Here is a 27,990-nt window from a genome sequence, read left to right on the forward strand (position 1 = left end):
GCCAGGAGTAAAGAAAGTTCTTGAGCAGAAGTGACATGCTGAATTCCCCAGAGGAAAGTCCAACAACCATCCCTTTTGGTTTCTTTCTTTCATAGGCTAGTTATCTGGGTTTTTCCCCTTTCTTTTTAAAATCACTGATAATACCTCTTTGTCCAGAAAAAAACAATGTTTATCTCCTTTTTCCTTCTAAGTGTTATAAGATCCTTGTGCTTTAAAAATCATCAACAACAGTCACACATTAACATATACAATCCACACAGAGAATTTAATACCATTATAATCAATCCTTTGAAAGACCAGCCAGCACATTTTAACGTGCTGACCATGACATTCTTTGCCTAGGAAAGAGGCTTAACTGGATTTAACTAACATTTCTGTTATACTGCTATACACACATCACTTGACTACACAGGTGAAGTTTGGCCCTATTCACAGAGCTGGCACAGACACCACAGGTGGGGTCCAAGCTAAGGGAAGTCTGGGGCTTGGCTCAGTGCACTTGGGCATGGTACAGCTCCTGGCCACCCACTGTGCTTTAGGTACAAAGGGTACAGCTCCTGACCACCTACTGTGCTGTAGATGCAAAGGTTCATGGACTTCCATGTGACACCCAGCTGACCAACAAAGGAAGACAATCTTTCGGTAAACAGCAACTGTCTTTCTGCTTCTATTTACCAAACTCCATCCCACTTAACAGTATCTCTGTTCTATTTACTCTAAGAAATCAGCTGCTAAAGGACTTGACAAAAAACTTCACAAATCAAAAAAAAAAAAATCTCATCGCAAAAATCTTGAGCTTACTTTGGGGATAAGTCACACACTCCCTTCTCTATTCTGATTTGGTTTGGATGGGATCATTGACAAGTAAGTACATCATGGAAAGCTGAATCTCTTCACGATGAATAATGTGTTGGATGCACTTGAGCACCACACCTAAAACTTCAAGACTTTTATGTTTCACCACATACAAGGCAGTCATGAAAAAAGAAACAGGTAGGTATAAAGCTGTACTTCCCTAAATGCCAGGCTGTGCATACCCCACATCCTTGCCTATCATCTCTCGCTCTTGCCTCCGCCATCTCGTTTCCCAGCTCTGTATAAAGCATGTGTTTCTTTTCTGCCATTGGTGGGTAATGTCACCTCAATGCTCTGTAAATGTCAAGGGTTCTTTCTTTTTGATGGTGGAGCAATATAAAAATCAACAAATTTAATTTTACTACAGGCACGGTTTTCAGAATCCCTAATTACCCTTCGCTATGAGCAAATCAGTGCATCTCTCTATTCTGTACTTACAGCCCCCAAGGTCTTTTGATCATTTTTAGTGTGCACATGGGGGAGACGGAGAAATGGGTGGTTTGAAACTATTAATCAAAATACATGCAGGACATAGATTTTTTTTTTTAATTATGAAAGTCATCAATCAAATGCTTCGACACCACTCCCCTCCCTCTACCGCCTACCTTTCTGACAGTAAGCAGGCTGAAGAGGCCAGGGGATAATAAACAATTTATCATAGTAAGAATACATTTTAAATGGAGATAACTCTACTCCATTCAGAGTAAATAATAAACTAGGAAATAGGTGAGAACTTAGTAATAACCAGAAATTTAAAACGCTCCACATATCTTCATTTGATTTGAGTAGCAAGATGAACTAAAAATGGTCAGGAATCTGAGACCACTGTCTTGCTTCTACACTATTTCATTGCTATTCTCCTGGCTCTTACAGAGTTCGGACAGGTGGAATGATCCTACGTGGAAACATAACCGAAGAGAGAGAAGGAAAAAACCCAACATCATTATTCCTCACGATCAACGCTAAGCTCATGCAATGCTCCACAGAACGAGACTTTTTTTAGGAGGCTAAAAGAAACCCAGCCTGGAAAGTTTGTTTTCAGCAAATGATTCAAAACAAAACGAAAGGAAAATTACACTGTTAATATTCAGTTAGTTAAAAAAAAGTTCTGAGAAATCTTGGAATCCTTCACGGTTATCAACATGGCATATTGAATATGGCTTAATGAAAACATTTATTATGGCAACCTTAAGCCACATCCACGATGTATTTTTTAAGCATAAAATACACATTACTCTGTAGAAGGATGCGCTGTGCATAACATTTTTATAAACCAAATAATATTTTAAATGCACTTCAAGGGCTTGCTCCGAGGGGAGTGCGAATCAGATCATCTAATGAGGACACCTCTGTGATTACAGGCATGCAAGTACCATGATGCATTAAGCACGTTAAGAACCTGTGGAGACCCTTACTGTTCTCAGGAAGGTTTACCTCACTCAAAAGTAACATCAGAAGGGCCCAAGCCCCTGGACTGCCTCCCCCACTACCAAAGACGTCTCAGGAGTGTCTCTGCGCCAGTCACCCGGGGACTGGAAGGGGAACGTGTGCATGGTGGAGCTGCCTCATATGCACATAGGACACCAATTTGAACTGTGTGGCTCTTTCTGACTCCCCTCTCCTCTCTCAGGCCTAGATGCGTGGAAGGCATCCGTGAATCTCAGTGCATAAGCATCTGGCCACACAGACTGAGGCTCTAGGGTGGAGCTTGGTCATTGGGTACAACGTGGCCCCATAATAAAAACCAAGTCCTTCAAAGAAACAACCACTCATTTCAAGTGGCTTATACTGTACTGTATGGGTGATGATTTAAGACACTGCTGAGAGGAATTTTGACTATTTGGCTTTTTTTTTTTAAATCTTCATTTTTTCTATTATAGTTGATTTACATTGTTCTGTCAATTTCTGCTGTACAGCAAAGTAACCCAGTCATACATATATATGTATATATCTATGCATATATACATACATATGCATATATACATATATGCATATATATATACACACACACATTTTTTTCTCACATTATCCTCTATCATGTTCCATCACAACCGTTTGACTATTCGACAGTGCCACTCACTCGTAACTTTGAGTTAGATGTAACCCCACGAGACATGCCTTTGCAGCCACAGCAGAGCCCCTAGGGTGTTCTAATGGCCTGCAAAGGACCCATATGAAACCCGGCTATAGACGTGAAGCTTTCAGGTGAAGCAAGACCCATCACCTGCATGGCCATGCACTAAAGAGGTGTCTGGGACGTCTGACCTCAGGTCTCAGGAGCCCATCACCAAGCACAAGAAGTGGGGCCACGGACAGAGTCTAGCAGCACAAAACGGCCATTGTCACTACCAGACTGGGCCAGGCCTGGAACTGTGAGCATCCACAGTCACCTCTCAGTGTGGTAGGTGATGCTTGGATGGCAGACCACGCCCTGGTCTTACCTGATAGGGTGGAGCTGCTGATGGTACTGGCTGGGGTGCTGACCTCAGGCTCCTCCTGAGCACTCTCTGCAGGAGGAAGGGCTGGCTTTTCTGGTTCCTCGTGCAGCTCTCTGGGGTGGGGAGCCGCCACATCTTGTTCTGCCTCTGCTGAAACCGCCAGTTTGGGAAGCAGGCCAGAACCGAGTTTATGTCTGTTGCTTTCAGTATCTGAAGAGTTGGATGTGGATAACTGTTGCCTTAATTAAAAACAAAAACAAAGTCACAGACCTGTACACACTAGGAAACTGTGTTCCAGGTGAACTGGGAGAGAAACCAGGTCAAAGCGGAACTGAGATAGCCTAACCAAGACATGTCAAGGGCAGCAATTCTTCAAGGGGGGTACCCAGACCAGCAGCACCAGCATCCCCAGGGAACTTGTTAGAAACATACATTCTCAGCCCTCATCCCAGATCTCCTGGGTCAGAAGCTCCGAGAATGGACCCAGCAATCTGATGGTACAAGCCCCCGGGAGATTCCCCCCACCTTTTATTTTTTATTTTTTGGTCTTGTTAGGGGCACACCTGTGGCACACGAAAGTTTCCAGGCTCGAGGTCGAATCAGAGCTGTAGCTGCCGGCCTATGCCACAGTCACGGCAACACCAGATCCAAGCCACATCTGTGAGCTACATCACAGCTCACAGCAACACCGGATTCTTAAGCCACTGAGCGAGGCCAGGGATTGAACCCACATCCTCATAGATACTAATCTGGTTCGTCACCACTGAGCTGCGACGGGAACTCCCTGTCCAGGAGATTCAAATGCACACTCACATTGAAGCACCACTGTTCTGGGAGCTACTGCTTATGATATTTCTTAACAGGCAATTCACATACATTTCAGAATACTCGGAACTCCAGCTTAATGTTTCCGTGGACGGCAACGTGGTGTTTTTGGTTTTCTCCCCAGGGTCTTCCTTCTCTTCCCCTGAATTCTGAGTACCTCGATCTATACTGCTGAACACCTGCAAGGCGAAGAGGCAATGCTTATTAATATCTTCCTGAAAGGGTTTGTCAGAAAAAGAAAAAAAACAAAACGACAAAACAAAACAAAAAAACAAATCCCCAAATCCTGGGAAAAACCTGAGACTATGACTAAAGTTTGAATTTGGACGGTGTATTCAGTACTTTCCAGTGCTGTTTTCTTGAATCCTGAGATGAGTGGTCAATGTGTAATTTTTTTTTTTTTTCTCTCCAGTGGGGAGCTATGAATTCACCACCCTCTCACCGTATCTCACCATGGACTTTGTATCTGCAAACAAAATCCATAGATGCATTGGGGTTTCTAGGCCTGGGATCAATGCACACGTTAGATTACTTTTTAACCATGAAGTCAATCCGAGAAAGAAAATTACAGGGAAAAAGATTTAATGGCCACCAGTCAGGGGCGGGAAGGAGAAAAAAATGAATTGGAACTGAGGGCTAAGAGAAGAATAAATGACCTGTTTCAAATCGTGTCAGGGGTAGGCGAGAGATGCAGGGCCTATTTGGTTATTATGAGTCAGAGGTGTTCGTTTGGCTTATAAATCACATTTACAGACAGGCAGCTTCCTATGTGGGTCCTGGGATTTTTGAAGGGGATTAGAGTTTAGGCAAACTGGGACCTGTGCTGACGCCCAGGAAAGATGGAAGGTGAAATAAGGAGCTGAGAGCCCAGCCCAGGAAGTACTCATTACTGCCACATCCAGCCTCTGGCTGCTCCCATGGAAGTGGCCCTGAGACCACCTATGATCTCCTGGGATTAGGAGGAAGGTGGCTAAAGAACAGTGGGAAGGAAACAGAGCTTGCGGGCTGGATTCGAGCGGCCACAGGACAGGTACTGGGAAAGCCCGTGCTCCCTGTTGTTGAAGCAATTTTGGTCCTGGCTCTGGGCCAGACCTGTGCATCCCCTCCAGGGAAATCCCTACATCTATGTCCTTGCTATTAACAGGGAGGGCAGTGCGGGCCACACTCTGGGTAGTCACTTAGAAAAACGTGCAGAATGCTTTAAAATCACTCAATGCTATAGAAAAGCTACATCATAATCATGAAAATGCCATGGCAACAGAAAATATATTGCGGCTGCAAATAGCAAAAGGAAGGTAGGGTGCCCTCTAGGTTCATTTCCATCTTCCTAGGGCCCTGCCTCATCTCAGGACTCCCAGGTGTTTTGTTTATCTTTTAAATCTCACCACCAGCAGCAAAAATATAAATTATAAAAAAAAAAAAGTATCTTTCTCCATTGATTTTATCTTCTACCGTTTCCAAAATTCTAGCTTGGCTTCCTACTGACTCTTGAATATAACATGAATTTTCTATCACCAGTTATAAGACTTTGTCATTCTGCAGTCAACTGGGGCCAAGGGTCTGGGCTTAAAACAAGGACTAGACTTTCTCTTTTGTGGTGTACTCTGTGGGATACTAGGAGAGGGCTCCGAACACAATGAGCTCAACATTCTCCATCATAACAGGAAAGAAACGGGAGGATGCCTCCCCGGCACCGAGCTAGACCAGGGCACGCAAAGCAAAGTCAGCACATAGGTGGTACCACATGCTCCTAAGAGTGACTATGAAGCAAGTCTCTGACTCCAAGAAAAAAGATACTAATCTGCAGAGAGTGAAACAGAGAAAAATACTGCTACAGGGGGAGAGGGACTCTGGGTTATCAAGACGGTGGGGTCACTTTTTCCCCTAAAAAAAGCCCCCAAGCCCCCAAACACCATAGCTGCTTCTTACAGTCCCGTGTCACTGTTCAAGACACCAACTACCTGGCCAGGGGGCAGGCCCTCTGTGTTTATGCCCCATTTCACTTACTTTTGAAAACCTATGGGAACATGAAGAAAACTGCCTTATTTCCACGTTGAAGTCTTCGTCATTTGTGTCATCTTCTTCCTCAGTCTCCATATGATGGTACTTCTCTGATCGAGCTGCAGGGAAATGTTTGGGGACAGTTCCAATTACTCAGAGTTTCAGCTTTGAATTTAGATATTTAAAATGATGGTTCAGGACTGGAAGGTCCTATCCAAAGCAGAGCTGATTTTCTTACAAAGTAAAGGCCAAATAATGTTTTATGTCAGATAACGCACGTACTATCAAAATAACTTGTGTCATCTTCGGATTCCAGTTGGGGAATGAATTCTGCCTTCTGTCGCAGCAAACTGTTCCAGTCTAAGGAACGGAAGAATCGATGCTGTTTGACTTCATATGCACCACCTTGGTGTAGGCAGTGGAGGGGAAGAACAGAGGGAAAAGCGTTAAATCGTCCTCGCAGAAAGGTAAACAGCCGTTTTTAAGAACATCAAAAAAAAGAAAAAAAAAACCACAATCTATCAAAAGTGAACTAAAGAAATCATGGAAATGTTTTTCATTCTGCAAACCAAAACCTCCAAAAATTTTCCCATAATTTATCAGTGGGAGATTTGATTTTGCTAACAGCAGTTGTTATGGCACAGTTTCTCTTTGTTAATTTTTCCATGACTTCCTCCATTTTTCAAAGGTTAATGATGCAGCCACTTAAAATCCCATTACGCTGAACCTGGTGATGTGGACACACACTGGCCCAGAGGAGACTTGCTCATTACAAATCTGAAGAAATTCTAACAAGGTGCAGAATGAGTCCACAGCAGTATTTCCTCCGGAGGTAAGATTTTAATAAAGGTGAATTTTTCCTAAATAGTACAGAACAGTGACCAATTTTATTGGATTGCTCATTAACATTGGTAGGAATTAGATTCTGCGGATTACAGCTTCTTAAGTAAGACACTGGCAAACCTGTTTGATGGATTTATAATGCGTGTAATGAAAATCAATCAAAGTCCCTAAGTTTTAGGCTTATTTTTGCCGCATGAGCCTGAGAACACAATTTAGTGAAACAAGGTTTTTAATTCAGTTCATGATTTTAAAGAGAGATTTTGAAGGGCAGGCCCCATCAAAAGATGATATGATCCCTCAGGTAAACAGAAGATGGTACACATGTTATAAAGTCCCAGTGTGAGAATCAGGTCCCTGCCTGCCACCAACACATACACTGTTGATGGGGGCAGACAAAGAAGAATCCATCTTGAAATAATACTGAGAAGAGAGATTTCTGAAGACTAGTACCGGGGTCTAATCAGCTTCCCTACCAGGAGATGCTCCCCTAAGTGTGATGGAAATGCCTCTTGAATGCACTTGTCACCCAGGCTTCTCATCCCGTCCTCAGTGGGGTACAGAAGGAACGGGATGAGAAATGCAAGTGGAATGAAAAATGGGCTTGGATCTCAGGGCGGGGGAGCTGTCTGTCAGGTTCGCAGATGTGACTCAGGCCCCACCAGGCCCCTGGTGCTGAAGGGGCAGGCTGGCTACAGCTCCAAACCTAGCCAGGGAAAACCACTGTTCTGAAAACAACAGAATGGAGAGAAAAAAAGCAAAGTAGGAAAGTCACCACCCAAAAGGGAGGATGGTTTCCAAAGCATTTGACTAGAATCTTCATCGAGAACTGCACCCAGGCTTTTCCAGTGTTTACAGCACAATACTCAAGTCTGATGTTGGTCCCAACAGCAATAGCATTAGCAGCAGTGGTGTGAGGGCCAACTCGGACAAGTACTACACTAGATGCCAGAGGCCACTTGTTTCCTTTAATTAAACTGTTGGAAAAGAACCCCACAAAGCAGGCATGATCGGCTCCATGTCTGAATGGGGACAGTAAAGATAAGCAGTAAAGAATACCAGGCTAAGATCAAGCAGTGAATAAGAGTTAGAGCAGCCAAGCCAAGGTCTGTCGGAGAACACCCAGGTCCATCCTCAGTGCCATAGCGCCACGTGCCACATCAAGGGGAGGCATGTTTTAATTTGGATCCCACCCTGGCATCTCTTTTGCATCCGTCTGCAAATGGCTTCACAATCGCTGATTCTGGGGAACTGAGCCAAACAGCCAACTCCTGAGCACCTCTGCACAGTCTCGCCCTCGTCCTCTGTGCCACCTGGTTTTCATCTAGCATGATCCATGTCCCCAAACACAGCTGCCAGGGGTGTTTTATTCTAGTGGTCTTTTCTTGGAGAAGCTAAAAGGGCTTAAATATTTCTCGATCCAACTCCCTCACTATGCCAGTGACACCGAGGTCCAGAGCCAAGAGCTACTTACTGCCCACCACGCACTACACTGCAACGACCGCCACTTCTGTGGCTGCTCATGGGGCCACTCTCAGTGACAGCTGTGACACTTCCAGGTCACTCAACTTTACCCAGACAAGCACAGTCCTCTAGACTCGACACCTCAAAGGCCACTTGCAGACCACATCCAGAGGGTCTGGGTTTTCACTCCCGACTTGACATCCTTTGAGACCCTCACTGGTGAGAGCATTTTGCTTCACCTCTGTGGACGATGACAAATGGGTTCTCCCCACGGAGTCCCAGTCCACGGCTGACCCAGCCCACAGTTTCGCTCTTTGGCCTTGGTATCCCTCTGAGAAGCAGCTGCTTACCCTTGGGTCCTGTTTCTTATGCATTTTTTTGAGAGATGGGGAACAAAAGAATCAACGAGATGCACTGGGGACAAATTAACTCTGGGCTCAACTGTGGGTATAACACAGATGATGGTGTTATGCGCCAAATACAAATCATCAGACCCAGGAACTCATCACATGTCAGGAAGGGAAGGGAAAGTGACCATTTCTTGAGCTCCTGTTATGCACATGTTCATGTCCCAGACACTTTCACAAATGTGTCTACACTCAGAAAAATCACAAAAATCCCGGGAGGTGTGGAACATGCCCATTTCCATAGATTAGGAAACTGAGACGCTGGACAATGAAGAGATGACTCACGATCTCCCAGCTGGCTCAGCAGTGGGCGGTCAGTCACATTTTGGCAGCTCTCAAGTCCAATGGGCTCAGCTGCCACTCAAATCTCTACGAGTTCAAAAGTCGAGTTCAAGTACAAGTTCCCAAATTGCAAGCTACGCTTTGGCACCCATGCTCTCCCTTGAGCTTTTCTTTCCTTTCATAGAAGTTTCTTAAACATCCATTATGTTCTTCACACTCCTTTTCTCAGCTTCTCTAGTCTCTCGGGCAAATGTGCATTCACACATTTTCACGGTGCATTATTTTGCCCGCTAAATATGCATTAAATCCAAAACGCTGTCATTGGAAGCAGCATGGCAGGCCTGCGGGATTCTCAGCCTCATTCTCCAGGCCCTACTGGAACCTGTCACGTTGGCCCTGCCTGTTTGGCAGGCACTCCTTGACAAGGCTAAGAGCTTGGGCAGGGTCTTATAAATGTCTCTTTTGAGCTTCTGCTAGGAGATTCATTTCTCAAACTGTCAAACCCCAAAAAGACTGAAAGCAGGGGTCAAGGAGAAATGTGCAGAGATAACCTGCAGCAAATAATGTATAAACGTGGATGCACTGACCGCCATCCCAGCCTGCCTTGTTAAGTCAAGTCCAATCAAGAGTCCACGTGTTCTTAGAGGAGGGAAGTGGGCAGATTATTAAGTAGGAAAACTCTCCAAAATGACACAGGAACCCTGAAGGGAACTCTTTAGAGGGCTGTGTTGATTCTTATCTTTAGCCATACCTTAGGACATCATTTCTCTGGAACAGCTGATTAGGATATATAAAGGACAATCTTCAAATGTCACTGCTTCTCATATTTGGCTTGAGTGAGTAAAATCACTCCTCAAAATTCTGCTCCACACAGAGCAGTGACACCCATTCTTGGACAGCTACTCCTGTCTCTTGAACGACTAAAGCAAATCTGACTGCAGGTCACAGATGGTGGGAAACAAGTTCCCTAGACACTTCAGACTTAAGGAAAACCAAATAGGGTGGGAGGGAAAGATAAAACACTCTGTTCAAAGAGTTCAATTAGCTCAAAGGTAGGGGCACCACCACCCTTTCTAAGCCTCATATGTCCAAAGGAGAAAGCATGAGATTATATATACAGGGGGAAAAAAAAATGACAATACTGGCAGTGTCACCTCTGGTCCTAAGAGCCAGAGTAGATGATTTTTTATCCTCACAATAACCCCGGGAGGTAGTGGTACTCATTATAAGCTCCATTTTGCAGATGATGACGTGAGGCACAGAAAGGCAAAACATCCTGCTCATGGTCACACGGCCAGATTTAAACTCTGGCTATTTGACTCCAGAGTTTATGCCCTAAACGTCCACTATATTGCCTTTCCTAGTTAAAGGCCCACTCATCCACTGAAAAAGGCAAAGAGCATATGGTACTCCAGTATGTAACTCAACTCAAATCGGCTTTCCCAACTGAGTCCTGATGTGAAAACTTCTTGGATTCTCTAATGCAAGGTCTCCAAGATTTTTCTGTAAAGAGCCAGACAGAGAACATCTTAGGCCTTGTGTGCCACGCAGCTGGTCATGACTGTTCAGCTCTGCCAGAGCGGAATGAGGTTGGCCATAAACAATATGTGAGTGAACAGCATTGCCACATTTCAATAAAACTTCATTTACAAAATAAAGATTGGGCCCAGGGATTTCAATGCATCGTCATAAACTCCAGGTAGCATAGCATTCCATACTTAAGCAAGAACAGAGCCCTCCAACTGGGGAAATTAAACAGATGTGGAGAACAATGTAAGATACAGATTTGGAGCTGTTGTAAAATGGGTGAGAGTTCTCACTTCACGACTTTCTGATCTTTCCAGTAAAACAGGGTGGAATGAAATAGCTCAGAGTAAACAACCCATCACATCAACAGTTTTTACTGATGGAAATCATGGATACAGTGTGCATGTGGTGTGTGTGTGTTATGTGTATGTACATTCAATATTTAGTCTCATCTAGACAAATTCACACACTGGGGTTGGCTAGGACTCTACCCTGGGATCTCTAAGTCTGTCTAGTCTTTTTTTCTTTTCTTTTCTTTTCTTTTCTTTTTATGGCTACACATGCAGCATATGGAAGTTCTCGGGCCAGGGATTGAATTGGAGCTGCAGCTACTGGCCTACACCACAGCCACAGCAATACTGGATCCAAGCAGCATCTGTGACCTATGCCACAGCTTGAGGCACTGACAGGTCCTTAACCCACTGAGCAAGGCCAGGGATCAAACCTGCATCCTTGTGGACACTATGTTGGGTTCTTAACCCGCTGAGCCACAAGATGAACTCCTTTAAGTCCATCTATTCAGAACATAAGAAAGAAAAGGAAAAAGAGCTGTCAAAAACAAAAAAACTGGTAGCAGAACAATCAGGAAAAATAATCCATAAGAAATAAATCTACTATCTCCTTAATCCTGTAAGTCAATGTTCTTTAATCCTCTTTCTTGGGCTCTGGTGCCAATCGCCAGGAGGGGATGGCATTGGTATAACTGCAGGTGCTCATTTCCAGTAATTAGTTCAAGGTATTGACAACCTGTTTCAAACCCTGCAGAAAGTAACATGCTGGGCCAAATCCTTCTAGGGAGATATATATATATATATATTTACAACACCAAACAGCTACAACAAAAAACACCCTCTATAGCGCTAATCCTCCGTTTCAAATTTGTACGATTCATGCTTTTTAGGACATGTGGCCTTGGGGTTTTCTTCCAGAGAAATTTTATTTACTGAAACATAGTAGAAATAATTCCTGCTTTGCCAAAAACAAGAATGCCAAAAAACGAAGACAAACAAACAATGGAACAATAGTCGCTGGCCCTCCCAGCGTACCTACTGCTGTGAATCAGAAAAAAAATCCAAAATATTACTGTTATAATGTATTGTAGTCATATTCTACATCGACCAACAGATGTTTCCCATGCAGAAAACAAAACAAAAACAAAACCCTCTGAGTGCTCCACGCTGACATTACTTCTCGCATATTAGCAAAATTAAAACATATGTGCTCTAACCTGTTCCCAGTCTCTCCAGGGGATTCTGTCTGAGAAGCAAAGTAATCAGATCCTGGGCATCGGGTGGTGGCGCCTCATCCTTTTCAGGCCAGTTGATCTCATCTAGAAGGAAGAAACGTAGTTTAAAATTTCATTGCTCAAAGGGTGGTCCATGTCCCAACAGCATGGACAGCACCTGGGTATTTGCTAGAAAAGCAGAATTTCAGGCCCCACCCCAGACCTGCTGAATCAGAGTCTGCATTTTAACAAGATCTTCACTTGATTCCTGAGCCCAGTCAAGTTTGAGAAGCACTATTTCACAAGGAATGAATAGCACAGCTTTCCACAAGGCAGGGAGAGAATATTTCCATGAGTACCACCTCTCATTTGCCTTTTTGATTCATTTTTCCTTGATAGAATTGACTCACTACAAATTGGTCCTCTAGTTATTAAGAAGACTCAATAGAGTGGAAACTCTAAACACCTGTGTTTTAGGTGGTAGCTCATCGAGGGCTCATCTGGGAGTCAGATTTTCTCTCCTATCATCCTCAGTTGAAAATCTGGCCACAGCCCTAGAGTTCTTTAGCTCCAAGAAGCAAAAAGTAATTTTGTAAAAATAGCTATTTCCAGAGACAAAGGAAAAGTCCAAATCCAAAGGAATCATAGTAGTGGAAGTATTTAAAATCTGTCATGAATATTAGAATATGTTCTACATTCTAAAGGGGTTTGCCTGAAGATAGGTGTGCATGCCTGTGTGTGCACGGAAATGAAATAAAAAACATGAGTTATTTCTGCATGTGCCTGCCTCCAGCTTCCTCTGCTGCAGTTTAAATCTGATTTGGAAAATAAAACATGCATATGCATCTGAGCCGTAAGGCATCGAGAGAACAAAGCCAGCATTTGCTGCTTGTGTTAATTAAACAGTTGATTCCTCTTGCTAGTCAGGCCTTGGTAGATCAGAAAACAGCCTAGTTATAAATCCATAAATAGCTCAGATATTGTATAAAAGGGTTATACACTGCAGGCAACTCACAAATCTACTTTGTTAAAGTTTACAAATACGCCTGGCTTGCAAAAGTCCGTGAAGGCACATAATGCTGTAATTAAGGAACTCCTCACAGTAAAAGGAAACGTCCCCCAATTTCCACTCCTGGACCCTGTAAGCACGGTCCAAAATGGTCCAGAGATGGGTGATGAAGATGCGAGTGCTGACTGACAAACTGTGAGGAAGAGAAGCTTTTTGATCGCTGCTTGGGGGAAACTTATAAAAACAGCAGGTAGGGTAGGAATAGAGCCTATTTAATTATCATTTAGTTTTGCCACAAGCCGCATAACAATAGTTAGGGTCAGCTTGCAGGTTAAGATCTAAAGGTTATTGAATTTAAATGAAAGATGAACAGCTGTTACGAAATAACATTACACCATAACAACTACCAATGAAATCATTAACAATCTGTGGATGAAATTTGCTTCCTCCCCATTCTCATTATTTATTATTTGGTAGACATTTGTTTTAGGGTTTATTACATTTTTGTTAATTTCTTCACTGTGCCATTAGCCATTTTTCCCATTTATGTGAATGTTACCCACATTAACCTTCTCTTCCCTGGTGCAACTTTCCTGCTATGGAAAGCAAGGCTGGACAGCAGTGAAATCATTTGCAAATCCCACACCAATTTCTTTTGCAGGAGAAGCACACCATAAAAATCAGTTACATCGCTAGTACATTTCCAAATTCCATGTTAACAAAACTGCTTCAGCTCAATTTCCAACACATATTGCTCTCATGAGATGGTTTAAGTCGGTTATGTGCTATGATGAGTGAGTTCTTTTAATTTGGTGGCTAAACTGTGTGATACAGGTTAACATTTTAGTAGTAAAAACAGCAATGCTCCGCAGAAATACATTAAATAGCTGCTTCCCAACAGTGGTTTAAAGATAATTCCCGATGATATTTACCACTGATGACTTGTCCAAATAGCTCTTCTGGAGTGTCCCCAAAGAATGGCACGCATCCAACCAGAAATTCATAGAGGATAATCCCCATGGCCCACCAGTCCACTGGCTTCCCATAGCCCTGCCTCAGAATCACTTCTGGTGCGATGTATTCAGGTGTCCCACAGACCTAAAAGATGATTGAAATATTCAAATAATTGGAATATTAGACATGAATTAAAATGAGCAAGATGGATAACTATCAATTATTTTGCCCAGAGTGCACCTGCTCAACCACATGGAACCACACGGAACCACACACTGGGCAAAGAACTAAAGAACAGCAGTTCCAAGGCAGTATTTATAATGCCAAAGGCGATGAATTACACTTAAATAACAGATAAAGCAAAGTTTAAAAGGCTGCTCTAATGTTAAATTATGTGTAATGTCTAATTGCAAATGGAGGGTTTGATCCTTTCAGGTAGTTTGACTGACTTTATCATATTAAAAAAATTGTAATCCTTACATTTAAAATAATATATATATATATATTTTTTTGTATGTGTCACTGTCAGAAATACTTTTAGCATTGACATGGCCGAGGTATATTCACATCCTGGTTACTTCCGAAAAGCATGACAGCTGAGATGTATTCACCTTAAGTGTACAATGAGCAGATTGTGGGCACATGGTAATGAGGCATGCTTAAAGGGAAATGGGCCATGGCTCCGATTTTAGCACCCTTGATTGTACGATGCCTCATGAGTTTCATGAGGACTCTACAGAGACTCCTCAATTCCTTACAAAAACAATTTTCCATTTGTTTCTCTCACACCCTCACTTGCGTGCGATTAGATCATTCATCTTACTAATAGACCATAATGTTAGGGGAGGAATGTGGAAGGACAGACAGTTCTAAGAGGCCCAGGGAGAAAAATGGAAGCAATTTGCACTGTATTAAATGTAAGGCTTATACAGACATCTAAGTCCCAGCACTAACGTGAAGATGGCCTAGGCAAGTCGATTCTGACTTTCACTGGCAACGCTGTACTTTGTATTTATTTCTCTCTGGAACCCAGCAGCACACAAGCTTACCTGTTTGTCCAGGAACTCTCGAGCATCCTTTTCAATGTGACCCTCGTAAAGATTGGTCGTCATGCTCATTAGTCCCACCTTGGATAATCCAAAATCTGTCAGCTTTATGTGTCCCATCGAGGTGACCAACAAACTAGGAGGTAGAAGGACATATATTATGACACTTGCTTTGAGGCTCATTTTTTCTTTTTCCTTTTCTCTCTCCCACTGTCAACCTACAAGACTGTTGAGTATCAACTTTATTACAAAACCCAGCCTGTGAAGAGATGAAGTCACACAAAGATGCTAAATATGTGTCTGGCAGCTGTGTGTAATTCACAAGGGAGGGCTGGAGACGGGGGTCCAGCTCAACTTCATTGGGGCTGCCACATACAGAACCATCTACAACCTGAAGCTCTCAGAAAAATTTAAGTATGGACCTCCGACATGCTTCCATTTTCAGAATGAGAAAAGAGCAGAGAAAGGGCTACCAATAATCCTATGTCACACATTAGCAACTAAGATAAGCAACAAATCTGTGATTCAAATGAGACAAGATAAAGAACTGGGATGAAAAATGTACCATTGTTTCAGATTTCAACTTCTGGCTCGAATTTAAGTTTCTACTCATTAAGCACAAAACCTACATTTTTACACATGCAAGAGCTTTATGAACTTACAGTTTAAAATTTCATTTTCCGTGGAAAATGAAATTTAATTAATTAAAAAATTAAAGAAGTAGAGGAGTTTAAAAAAAATAAAGCTATTGGGAGGACACATGCCAAAATTCTAATGGTTGTCCTTGTTTGGTAATGCAGTGAATGAAATTTTTTCTTTTTGTACTTCCCAAATTTTCTGGAATGATCATAAGTTAATTTTGTCACAAAAATCTTCAGCACCCTTAAAATCTTTCCATACTAATAGGTAATACTTCTAGAGGCATCTCAAGTTAGTGGAGAAAGCATGAAACATTTAATAAATGGTGTCAAGATGAATAGCTAGTCATTTGGGGAAAAACGGTATATCTGTATCTCAAATCAGACACCAAAATGAATTCCATGCGGATTAAAAATTAAATAAAAAATGAAACTGTGAATAAAATGGAATAGAATATAACATATATCATCTAGGAGTAAAAAAGAATTATCTAAGTATGATCCCAAATGCAGAAACTATCCAGAAAACAATTCATAGTGTTTTCTGTACCTCTTATTTACATAATTAAAAACACTTTAAAAAATTAACTAACCCTGGCTTTTTAATCTTTTTCTTTTGCTTTTATAAGCTATTATTATAAACATCACAGCCTTTAAAAAAGGTTATATAAAAATTATCATATATGCCGTTACAAATAACTCATTTGGGAACATTATGGGAGAATTTTTAAATGTGCAGGGCAGCATTAAGAGAGAAAACATTTTTATAAGAAAACTTTCTGTACCATATGGAAAAAAAAGACATATGTTTCGTCAGTGTACATACTTGTCGGGTTTCAAATCTCTATGAACAATTCCATAATTATGTAGATATTCCAAGGCCAAGACTGTCTCGGCGAAGTACATCCTAGCCATATCAACAGGGAGAGGACCCATGTTCTTCATCAAGGTAGCACAGTCGCCCCCTGTAAGACGTAAGAAAAAACAGCAGGTCCAGCGCCAGCTAGCACTCAAGACCACCAGTTTAGATTCCACAACTTCAAAGCAGAATAGTCTCTGTTCAGAAACACAGTACCTCAGTTCCTAAGTGGAGACTGGGTTAGGTAATCATGTTTCTAATTAAGATGTGACGTGAGGAAAATCAAGATTTTTTTTTTTTTTTTTGGCTATGCTTGGAATTTCTGGGGCCAGGGATCAAACCTGTGCCACAGCAGCGACCTGAGTCTCAGCAGTGGCAATACTGGATCCCTAACCCGCTGAGCCACAGAATTCAAACACAGATTTTTATTTAAGAAAGAGTGCTCATAAGAGAGCAGATTTGGCCCAAAGTGAAACTAAAATGTGAGGAACTGATCATGTGTTTTAGGAGCACAGTGACAAGTGAAAATAATCCAGTTTAAAACATGGATTGGGGAAATAACAATTAAAATAAATAAATAAATAAATGTCTGTTCAAATCAAAATTAAAAAAAAAAACAAAAACCATGGATTCTGGAATCAGGCCACTTGGGTTCAAATCCCAGCTCTGACTCTTCCAGGTGGGAACATCTTAGGCAAACTAATCTTGGTTCTTTCATCATCCCTTGTATTGTAAGGATGATACGAGGTAATCTATGTATAGAATTTGGATGCTGCCCACACATATTAAATGTGTGATAAATATTAATTACTGTGGTTAAAATAACCACAACAAAAGTTAATAATGCAATGTACTGGTGTGGTGAGAAGAACAACAGGTGAAAATCACCTAAGTTATGTTTCTGTCTTGTATCTGCCACTAAACATCTACTAATTCCTCCCTCTTCTTGGGTTTCAGCTCATTCATCTGTAAAATGAAAATGATATTTAATGTTTCCTCAAGTTATAAATTTTTGGAATTCAGTTCAAATAATTACAAGGGCTTAAATTAGATCTTTGAAAATTGTTTTGGCCCTTGCTTATCTGTTCATTAGCTTTGTTTATGTCCATAAGTCATGGCTACTGAAACACAGAAAAATTTAATGTAAAAGTGATGGAAATAAGATTACTTGGAGCATTTAAAAGGTAGACCAGAAACTTCCAGAAGGAAACAAATTAGGCTTTTTTCCTTAATTACACTATAGTAGATTTACCACATTGTATTAGTTTTAGGTGTACAGCTTCAGATTCTTTCCAATTACAGAATTATAGGTTATTACAAAATAATGGGTATAGTCCTGTGTGCTATACCATAAATCGTTGTCTATTATTTTATATAGTGGTGTCTACCTATTAAATCCCATATTCCTAATTTATACCTCTCCTTCCCCTTTTCCCTTTGGTAATCACAAACTTGTTTATATCTGCGAGTCTGTTTCTGTTTTGTATTATTTTTTTAGAGTAAAAGTGAGATTTTTCTTAGAGTTCTCATTGTGGCTCAGGGGTTAATGAATCTGGCCAGCATCTATGAAGACACAGGTTCGGTCCCTGGCCTCGTTCAGTGGGTTAAGGATCTGGCGTTGCTGTGAGCTGTGGTGTAGGTTTCAGACACAGCTTGGATCCCACATTGCTGTGGCTCTGGCATAGGCCAGCAGCTGCAGCTGCAATTTGACCCCTAGCCTGGGAACCTTCATATGCCATGAGTGCAGCCCTAAAAAGCCAAAACAAAACTAAACAAAAGTGAGATTTTATATATTTTTTTTTTGTCTTTCTTTTAGAGCCACACCCATGGCATATAGAAGTTCCCAGGCTAGAGGTTGAACTGGAGCTGCAGCTACACGCCTACACCATAGCCACGGCAATGTGGGATCCGATACACGTCTGTGACCTACACCAGAGCTCAAGGCAATGCAAGATTCTTAACCCACTGAGGGAGGCCAGGGGTCAAACTCACCTCCTCATGGGTAGTAGTTGGGTTCATTACTGCTGAGTCACAATGGGAATGTCAAAAAGCAAGATTTTCTTGAATGTATCTTTCTCCTAGCTCATTTTTCACCTCATACCATAGAGCAAAAAAGATGTATTTTTAATACATTCTTTAAGAAGATCCACTGTAATGAATGTTTTTATGATATGTGATAAAAAATTAAGTAGGAAAAAAATCCTATCACCTATATTCTAATTTTAATGACCAATTGAGTGGAGGTACTTAGGATGAAATGTTATTAAAAAAGGAAAACAAGCTTTTCCCAAACAGCACTAATTTTCCCTTTGTTATAGTAGAGCTGGCACTTTACAAGCAATTACTACTGGAAGATAATGACTGGGAATACAGCCATCTCACCGCCTGGCCTCAGTTCCTACATGGACACAACCAGTGTGTGGCACAAATGCAGAATGCGTCAGCCACACAAATGAGCCTGTGGCTTCTGGGTACAGGTGTCGTCTCCTCTGGGTCAGAGACTGGCTCACCTTCCACATATTCCATGACCATGCACAAGTGGCGCCTTGTCTCAAAGGAGCAATACATGCTGACAACAAAAGGGTTTTCTGCAAAAGTCAGGATATCCCGTTCCACAAAGGCCTGCTGGATCTGGTTGCGGAGGATGAGATTCTGTTTATTAATCTTCTTCATGGCAAACCTCTGCCGGGATTCCTTGTGTCGAACAAAGTAGACTGCCCTGAAAAGGAGACAAGAGTTGGGATTCGCAGGAAGAGTCCACGCTCCTGGGTAGAGTAAACTACGTGATCATCCACTTTTTTTTTTTTTTTTAAGTTTGCATGGCAGCCAGGATTTGGCTCACAAGATATGCTGGCAACTACAAACATCCCTTTTTAGGCCAAAGTCCTTTGGTTAGATTTTTTTTTTTTTAATTCTTTCAATAAAGGTTACACGTCACACATAAGGCATCAAATTCATCTTCACTGCTTAAGGAAATGGACAGTCTCCAGAGTGAGATATTTTCCAATAGCTAGCTGCTGTTTTCAGTTTTCCATAAATAGAAAAAAACCTGATATATAAATTAGAACAGGAAATAATGAACAAAAGTACATACATATCCTGAGCAAGTTCCTTTCTAGCATTAGATATCAGTTAGGCATTTCTTCACAATTAACTAAAACAAGTATTTTTCCATATGATACCCATGGGATCTACAAAAAAGGGCCACAGACCATAGCTTCTTTTTCTTTTTTCTTTTTTTTGTCTTTTTGCCATTTTCTTGGGCCGCTTCTGCAGCATATGGAGGTTTCCAGGCTAGGGGTCCAATCAGAGCTGTAGCCACTGGCCTATGCCAAAGCTGTGGCAACGCGGGATCCTTAACCCACTAAGCAAGGCCAGGGATCGAACCCGAAACCTCATGGTTCCTAGTCGGATTAGTTATCCACTGAGCCACGACGGGAACGCCCCTCAGACCATAGCTTCTTAAAGTAACCAGCTTCCAGCTTGAGGGTAACTTACTCTCAAAGAACTCTCCAGATAAATGAGAAGTGTGTAAAAGGTCATATGAGGCTGCCCTCCCTGCAACAGACTAGCCTATTTCCTCACTACAGACCTCAGCATGAATTACACCTAAGCCTCTTTTCAACAGGAAGTGCATTTCCTGCCTCAAAAGGGGGTCCACAGTACACTGCATTTCTGGTCCATCTGACCAATGGCTGAGGTGTCTGGCACCTTTACTGTAAAATGAGCAGGTGGCACAGAATTTCTGCAGAAAGCCTCACCCCAATACTCTACAGAGAGAATTCTACGTAGGTCAAGACAATGGTCTCCTGGAAGCTTCAAAAGATGTAGAGAAAAGAGGTAATTATGAGGAGGATCCTTCAAAACTGCACCTGGAAATGGTGAGCAACAAGGAAAATGTCTGGGATGGGTTCCTTTTCTCCTAAGTTACTCCCACTTGTCTCATTGTTGAGGGAGAACAGGTTTGAACTCTCAGGTTAGGCAATGCTCAAATAATTAATAACTTACCTAAGGAACCATCTGTCATTAGAAGTGTGTAATAGTTTATATGAGGCTGTCCTGCACCAATGCAATGATCAACTAAGTAATGTTTTACTTAAAAAGTGATCGATCACAGTAAAGTGCATCCAATGGTCTGCCTCCTAAACAAGGGGTTCCCTGAAATGCACTTGCCACTACGGATTTTCGCTGCTCCTGAAAAACAAACAGGAGGGGGACTGGGACACCCTGTATTCCTGCTGAATCAGTATGTCAAGGTGACCCCCTTGCATAAATCTTAGTAAATTCAATCTCAGTTTAATCCATATGCAAGTTTTCCTCTTAAGCGTTCAACTAGGAATTCATCTTTCTTTCAAGTGTGTACGTCTTTATCCTTTCATTGTATCCATCTTTTCACTTCACTCACAAAATCACACATTTTGAAAGTCTCTGTTTAAACATTTCTTTGTTTGTCTTTTGGGGGGTTTGGGTTTTTTTCTGTTATTATTATTATTATATATATACACATATATATATATTAGTTTTACTCTGTTTTCTTGCTCCTCATTTCTCTGTTCTTCTAATTCTTCATTCCCTGTATTGTAAAAAGCTGTTTTAACCATACTCTGCAAAATCACCACGAAGAATAACCTGGTGCTGTTATTCCTGCTTTACAGCAAATGGACAAGGGAGCTGGCCAGCTGGGGGCTCACTGCTCTCCACAAGGGCTAGGCATCCTCTTCATGATGCCCAGACACTCAGGCTCCTGCCAGCTGGGTTTATTTCCAACCTGTTCTTCCGGCTAGGCTTGATATCATGACTGACTAATTTGAACAAATATTTAAACTGATGAAACAAGAGTGTGAAAAGAGAAAGTATCATGGTTTACAAGAAAACGGAACGGAATAGTTGGGAAAGTACTGATAAATGTGAGACGTGAAATAAAGTGCCTATTGATCTAGAACGAGCAAGATTATTTCCAAATGTTGGGAAAATAATAAAAAACCTAGATTCCTGCATTCTGATTGCTTCAAGTTCTTGCTTCACCTGTAAAGAAGCTAAAAGTGGAAAACAAACAACATAGTATAGTCAACTATCCATATTCATGGCTTTTGCACCTTCAGATTCTAACAACTGAGGACTGAAAATATTCTTTAAAAATTAAAGAAAATTCTAAGAAGCAAAACTTGAATTAGCACAATGGCAACTATTTATACAGCATTTACATTGTATTAAGCATCATAAATAATCTAGAGATGATTTATAGTATATTGGAGGATGCCATTTTATATAAAGGACCTGAACATCTGTGGATTTTGGAATCCGAAGGGGGTCCTGGAAACAACCCCCCTCAGGTACCCAGGAATGACCATATAAGTATGGTTTCTATTGGCTGACTTATAAAGGTCTTACATCAAAAGGCTAGTTAACTGGAGTTTCTGCTGTGGCCCAGTGGTGATGAACCCAACTAGTATCCATGAGGATGTGGGTTTGATCCCTGGCCTCACTCAGTGGGTTAAGGATCCAGCATTGCTGTGGCTGTGGCATAGGCTGGCAGTGCAGCTCCAAGTTGACCCCTCGCCTGGGAACTTCCATATGCAGGACAAATGGATTCAAAGGCAGCACAGAAAAGAACTTGGCCTCCCCTGAGATTAGAGCCAAGCATTGGTAGATATTATCTTGAAGAGGGAGTTTTGACATAGAGAATCTATCTTTTAAAATGAACTTTAGAGTTGAAAATGTGAAAAGGAAAAAGCCAGTATCTTAATATACTCACTCTCCTATTCTTTCTCTCTCTCTCTCTTTCTCTTTTATTTTTAGGGCCACACCTGAAGCCTAAGGTAGTTCCCAGGCTAGGGGTTGAATTGAAGCTGCAGTTTCCAGCCTACAGCACAGCCATGGCAACACCAGATCTGAGCCACACTTCAACCTACACCACAGCTCAAGACAACACGGGAGCCTCAACCCACTGAGTGAGGCCAGGGATCAAATCCACATCCTCATGGATACTAGATGGGTCCGTTACCACGGAGCCACAAAGGGAACTCCAGCACTTGCCTATTCTTGAGAGTCAATCAGAATACAGCTCACTTGCCATCTCTTCTTTCAATATTTAATACTGAGTAGGTTTACTGCTCGGGACCTCCAGACAAATGATATACGACTTCACTTTTAGAATATCAGTAGGTTGCCATTTTGATTTTCAATCAAGCATCACCATTTCTTACATAAATGACTGCTCTGCAGTATGTGGAGAGCAAGAGGAAATGAAGGAAAAAGAATATGGTTGGACACGATTTTAAGAAAAGACAGAACCATGAGGCTGTGGGTTCTATCCCTGGCCTTGCTCAGCAGGTTAAGGATCCAGTGTTGCCGTGAGCTGTGGTGTAGGTTGCAGACGCGGCTCGTATTCCGCATTGCTGTGGCTCTGGCGTAGGCTGGCGGCTACAGCTCTGATTGGACCCCTAGCCTGGGAATCTCCATGTGCTGCGGAGTGGCCCAAGAAATGGAAAAAAGACCAAAAAAAAAAAAAAAAAAAAAGAAAGAAAGAAAGAAAAAGAAAAGACAAAAAAAGAAAGATGCCTCAGGCACAATTTGACCAGCATCTACACTAAGAACTGTGTATAAAAGGACTTCAATCTGTATACTCGGATTTTTGGGTCCAAAAACTTGATTTGACTTTCTATTTGACTTTCTGCTTTCCCTTGCTATTGTACTAAAAACTATCAGGTAATCCTTAGGGAAAGTTACCTAAACCAGTTGAAATTAATCCTATAGGTAGCTTGAGGTAGCAGTGCCTCAGGACATAACATATATTGATCAAGTTGCAAAAGTCAACTAGACTTAATTACAATTCCCTGTAGCTAGGTTTTTGCTTGTTTTGCTATAGGTTCTGTTTTTACATTTCTGTACTGCTTTGGGAATATTATTACTAATGCTGAAATCTATTTAGTAATTTGTGTTGTCTGTCACATATACGTTTCCTCCCTTCCTGTAAATGTGTCCCAATCTACTCAAGTCAGTCGGGGGAGGGAGAGTCTGAAAAAGAGAAACAGAGATTAAACAGCAGACAGATAGACACTGAACCACTGTAAGCAGAGCTACAAATCCTCCAGGGTTATAAGACTAGACTGAACTGATTCAGGCCCCCATTTCTCTGCTTTCTGGCCCCGAGCTGCCTTCTTTGAAAAGCCTGCTTCTATCTCTCTTTCCTACTCTGACTGCCCCATGAATAGGAAAACCTAAGGGGGGAGGTGATGCATGGGGAGGGGCCATCAGGGACCCTCGTTCTCACTGAGCCAAGCATCACTCCACCCACCCACAACTGAGATGGCAGAAGGGAGAAACAGAGCAGGAAGCCGGCAGGATCTAGAGAGGAATGAATCAGTCCTATCTAGAGGGAGAATGTCTTGTGTGTATAAAATTATGCAGGAATCTGAGAGCCTGCTACATGAATCCTGGTGAGCAAAGGGAAGGACAGTGCATGTGTTGGGGGGGAAGCTGAGAAAAAAGGCTATCAAAAGGGAGCACCCATCAACCTGCCCACCTGGACTCTCAGATAAACAATCCCATCCTTGGAGGGTTAAAAAGAGAACATGCAGCCAGGCTGGAAAGGAACATGACTGGGGAAGATGCACGAGGTGCCTTTCAAATGCAGTTTTCTTACTTTTAAAATTTTCAGGTCAATCTTATCCTTTCACTTTGATAATATTTGAAATTGTAATTTAAAAACCCAGGTGGCAGCGCTCAAGGGGAAGAGGACTTCTATACCCCGATTCAGATTCCTCCAACTGAGAATGGCACGTGGGGAAAAAGAGCTGGGCATGGAGTTGGAGTATGTGTGACCTTGGCTCTGAGCCTCTCCCCACATCTAAGTGGAAGTAATATCAACACCTCACAAGGTCTTGGGAGAAGAGAACAGATATAATGAGACTAGTACAGCGCCTGCCACACACTGTTAGCTTTCTATAAGTGCTAAGTTGGCATGAAGGGAAGTTTAGCTTTCAGTCAGGGATCTGAAACCTGTTAAACAGAGAAGCAAAGTGGGTACTTAGCCAATTGGCAAATTGGCTTTATACCACGAGTTGTCACTAAGGAAGATGTGGAGAAAACCACAATGTGTTATAGCTCTTTGTAATAAGAGAGTTAGTTCCCGGCATAATTGGTTTTTGAAAAGTCACAGGATGAGTGTCACTCCTACTCACGGATGTGAGCAGAGGACCTGATTACACGGATGCTCAAAAAAGCTTCAAATGGCTCCAATTCATGGACCTGCAGGTAATCTATCAGTTCAGCCCATTCATACAAGCCCACTATCAGCATCTTGACTGGATGGGCCAGTGGGTGTAGCTTCATCCAAATTTTAAATTAAAAATAATTAAATCATAGAGGAAATCTGTCAAAAATGTAATGAGATATTAACTCAGAGAAGAGCAAAAGAGAAAAAAGAAAAAGTTTGGCTGATCAGCAGAGGCTCCCGAAGGCAGCTTGTAAGCCTATTAATGACTTGGCCTGCGTCCTGGGTGTTTACTGATTCACAGCTTGTTTAACTTCTTGTATATTCCCAACCATTCCCCAAAGTGTGATATACCTCATCTACTATACAGTGGTTTAATTGCACTACAAATGAGTTTACTCAACCAATTAGAACTCCAAATACTGCTAAGATATATGCCCAAATTGTATAAGTGGTGCTTCACAGATAATCCTATTCAGACTTCCACTGCCAATAAAATTGAGCAGTGCTCAAACCCACAGATCCCTTAAATCAGAGTTCAGTCTTCTCCCTAATCAAAGAAGAAATCCTCAGATGATATCCAGAACTAAAAGGGACTAAAAGCCAACAATAAACAAACAAGACCCACAAACAACTGCATGCTAAAACAATTTTCCTGGGCAGAAGAGTTTCAATGAGGTCCTTGAAATAAATAAAATACTGCAGAAATAAATACCAGAAAGCATTTAGAAGCCACATTGGGAAATATGCCATTTGACATAATCCTGAAAACAAATCAGTGAAGCATAGAAGGGACTCACAAATATTTACGTTCTTCACTGAGTTAATGGTGTGGAAAATATTAGAGGTGAAAAAAAAATCGTAAGGAGACACATCCCTTGTGGCATAACAAAAATCGTTCCTATTTCGCCTGCTCGTGTGTATGATAAATGGCAATAAATGTCTAGGGGATTGTTTATTGCTCTCCACCTACAGATGGAATTGGGATTAATACTTAATTAAACTAGAGTTCAGGGCTGTCTAAAATGGATCAGGACAGAGTTTGTGTATAAATTACCTTCCCAAACTATTAGTGACTCAGAGGGATCTTGTCAGTATTGACCCTATGCCACATGGGAAGGAAATCATGTGTTTATAAAAACAAATCAAGGAAGAGCCAGCATTGGAGTTCCCATTGTGGTGCAGTGCAAGTGAATCTGACTACTAACCAAGAGGTTACAGGTTCGATCTCTGGCCTTGCTCAGTGGGTTAAGGATCTGGCGTGGCTGTGAGCTCTGGTGTAGGTCACAGACATGGCTCAGATGCTGCGAGGCTGTGGCTGTGGCTGGCAGCTGTAGCTCTGATTCCACGCCTAGCCTGGGAACCTCCATATGCCGCAGGTGTGGCCCTAAAAAGCAAAAAAAAAAAAAAAAAAATCACAACACTAATGTGATCAAGTTATAGCATGGTGTTCGATTGCCAAAAAAAAAAAAAAAAAAAATTCCTAATGTACAATAAAGACTAAAAGAAGTGCAGCGCTTTGAATTTTTAACCCGTCTTTTTGTTTAAGTACTTTTAATCAGCCTTTTTATTTAAGACTGATGGTTAGAAGTACTGGCTAATTCTCAAATAGAAACACTATAGACGAACTTACATATATATATATATATATTCAATATATATATATATTCAAAGGTACACATTAATATGTATCCAGATGCGCAGATGTGTGTATCCACATGGAAACAAGCATATATAAAATATTTCTTTCCTTTTAAGTTTTTACTTTATAAAATCTTCCTCTCCAGTCCTCTAAAATAACTCCCAGATCACACGACTGTTTTCTGTTGGGGTATCCAATGAAAAACCATGTGGGCTTCACTTTAGACCCAGCAATGAGGAAGCAGTGATCTGAACACTAACATCCCCAATGACATCTATTTGGCATAAGATAAATGTGAAGAATATATAACTCAGGTGTGATAAAATACAATAGAGAGTTTTCTTGAATCACTCACCCATAGGCTCCATTGCTGATCAATTTAATCGTTTCAAAATCACTTTCCCGAGGTTTCCTTCGAAGTTTTAGGGAAGCATTAGAGCTCTTGGAGACAAAACGTGCAAGTTAAAAAATAGCTCAGAATTCAAGGGAATGATTTTAGCAGCAAAATAACTAATATTTGAGTGATAGGCTCCATTGTTTCATATGCTGAAGTGCAGCCTTCTAGCCAAAGGAACCTGGGGGAAGAGCTTTAAAGATCAATTTTCCAGAGCAGGGCTGATAAGCTACCCGTCTTGACATGAGCTCAGTTTCATTGAAGTGAACCTCATTTGCAGGGACAGAGAACCAAGTTTTTGAAAATTCCCAATTTTAAGGTACCTCTGTAAGCTATTCAGGTCAGCCACCTCCTAGCCTTTGAAAGTTTTAGGTCCAAAATGCCAAGCCTTAATTCTGTCAACCGGAATAGAATGGGCTGGAGTGCTTTTATATGGGCTGGTGGGTGTGGCTTCTCTGTCCCCAACCTGAGCATGTCTATTTCACTCTTGTGGCAACCTTTTCTGTTTGGAAAAGGTAGTTGACAACAAATGGGACAACTGAGCAGAGAATGACTGGCTTGTTTCACTTCCATCCACTATAAGTCTTACCATGGTTTAGATAGTGTTCAAAAAGATAGTTCCTTAAAAAGTTTAGCTCAAAGGACAAGAATAAACAAGGTGATTTTTTTGTTTTTTGGCTTTTTTTTAAGAAAAATTTCTCATACCCCATGTATCTTAGCATTGAAAGGGGGATTAGCAGTCATTTTGCTCCCTCTGCAGAGACTAGAATTCCCTTCCCATAATTTTGGAAGAAACCTCATGATTCTGAGGCGCCTGCCATCCTTCCCTGTTCAGCGCTGGCATCCGCTGACCCTGCTGCCCCCTGTCTTTGGAAGACTTGGACCCAGCCTTCTACCTTCCTCAATACCTGCATTCTCTCACCATCCACACAGATAAGGCACCCAGCACTCTGGCCTCTGGGCTACTTGACTTCCTTGACTCAGACAACCAGCTCCCTTCTTTATGTCCCCTTGGCCTCTGGCCACCGGACCTGGATCTACTCTTTACCTGCTAACACTCCAGCTCAGAAAACATAGTCCAAATCTGAGA

General features: G+C 41.7%; 1 protein-coding gene across 4 annotated transcripts in view; it reads right to left on the minus strand.

Moving 5' to 3' along the window:
- The window catches only part of MAST4 (microtubule associated serine/threonine kinase family member 4), a 182,475-nt gene that overhangs the window by 23,058 nt on the left and 131,427 nt on the right, over window positions 1-27,990 (minus strand). For all 4 annotated transcript variants that reach the window (XM_047797712.1, XM_047797626.1, XM_047797873.1 and 1 more), the window contains exons 11-20: window positions 26,862-26,947; window positions 19,160-19,368; window positions 16,617-16,755; window positions 15,156-15,288; window positions 14,085-14,250; window positions 12,147-12,248; window positions 6,402-6,524; window positions 6,126-6,238; window positions 4,170-4,297; window positions 3,297-3,532 (exon numbers count right to left, since the gene is read on the minus strand). In XM_047797712.1, coding sequence (XP_047653668.1) covers window positions 3,297-3,532; window positions 4,170-4,297; window positions 6,126-6,238; window positions 6,402-6,524; window positions 12,147-12,248; window positions 14,085-14,250; window positions 15,156-15,288; window positions 16,617-16,755; window positions 19,160-19,368; window positions 26,862-26,947 — 1,435 coding nt within the window. The remainder of the gene's footprint in view (window positions 1-3,296; window positions 3,533-4,169; window positions 4,298-6,125; window positions 6,239-6,401; window positions 6,525-12,146; window positions 12,249-14,084; window positions 14,251-15,155; window positions 15,289-16,616; window positions 16,756-19,159; window positions 19,369-26,861; window positions 26,948-27,990) is intronic.

This window comes from Phacochoerus africanus, chromosome 1, assembly GCF_016906955.1.
Source record: "Phacochoerus africanus isolate WHEZ1 chromosome 1, ROS_Pafr_v1, whole genome shotgun sequence".
Taxonomy (NCBI): domain Eukaryota; kingdom Metazoa; phylum Chordata; class Mammalia; order Artiodactyla; family Suidae; genus Phacochoerus; species Phacochoerus africanus.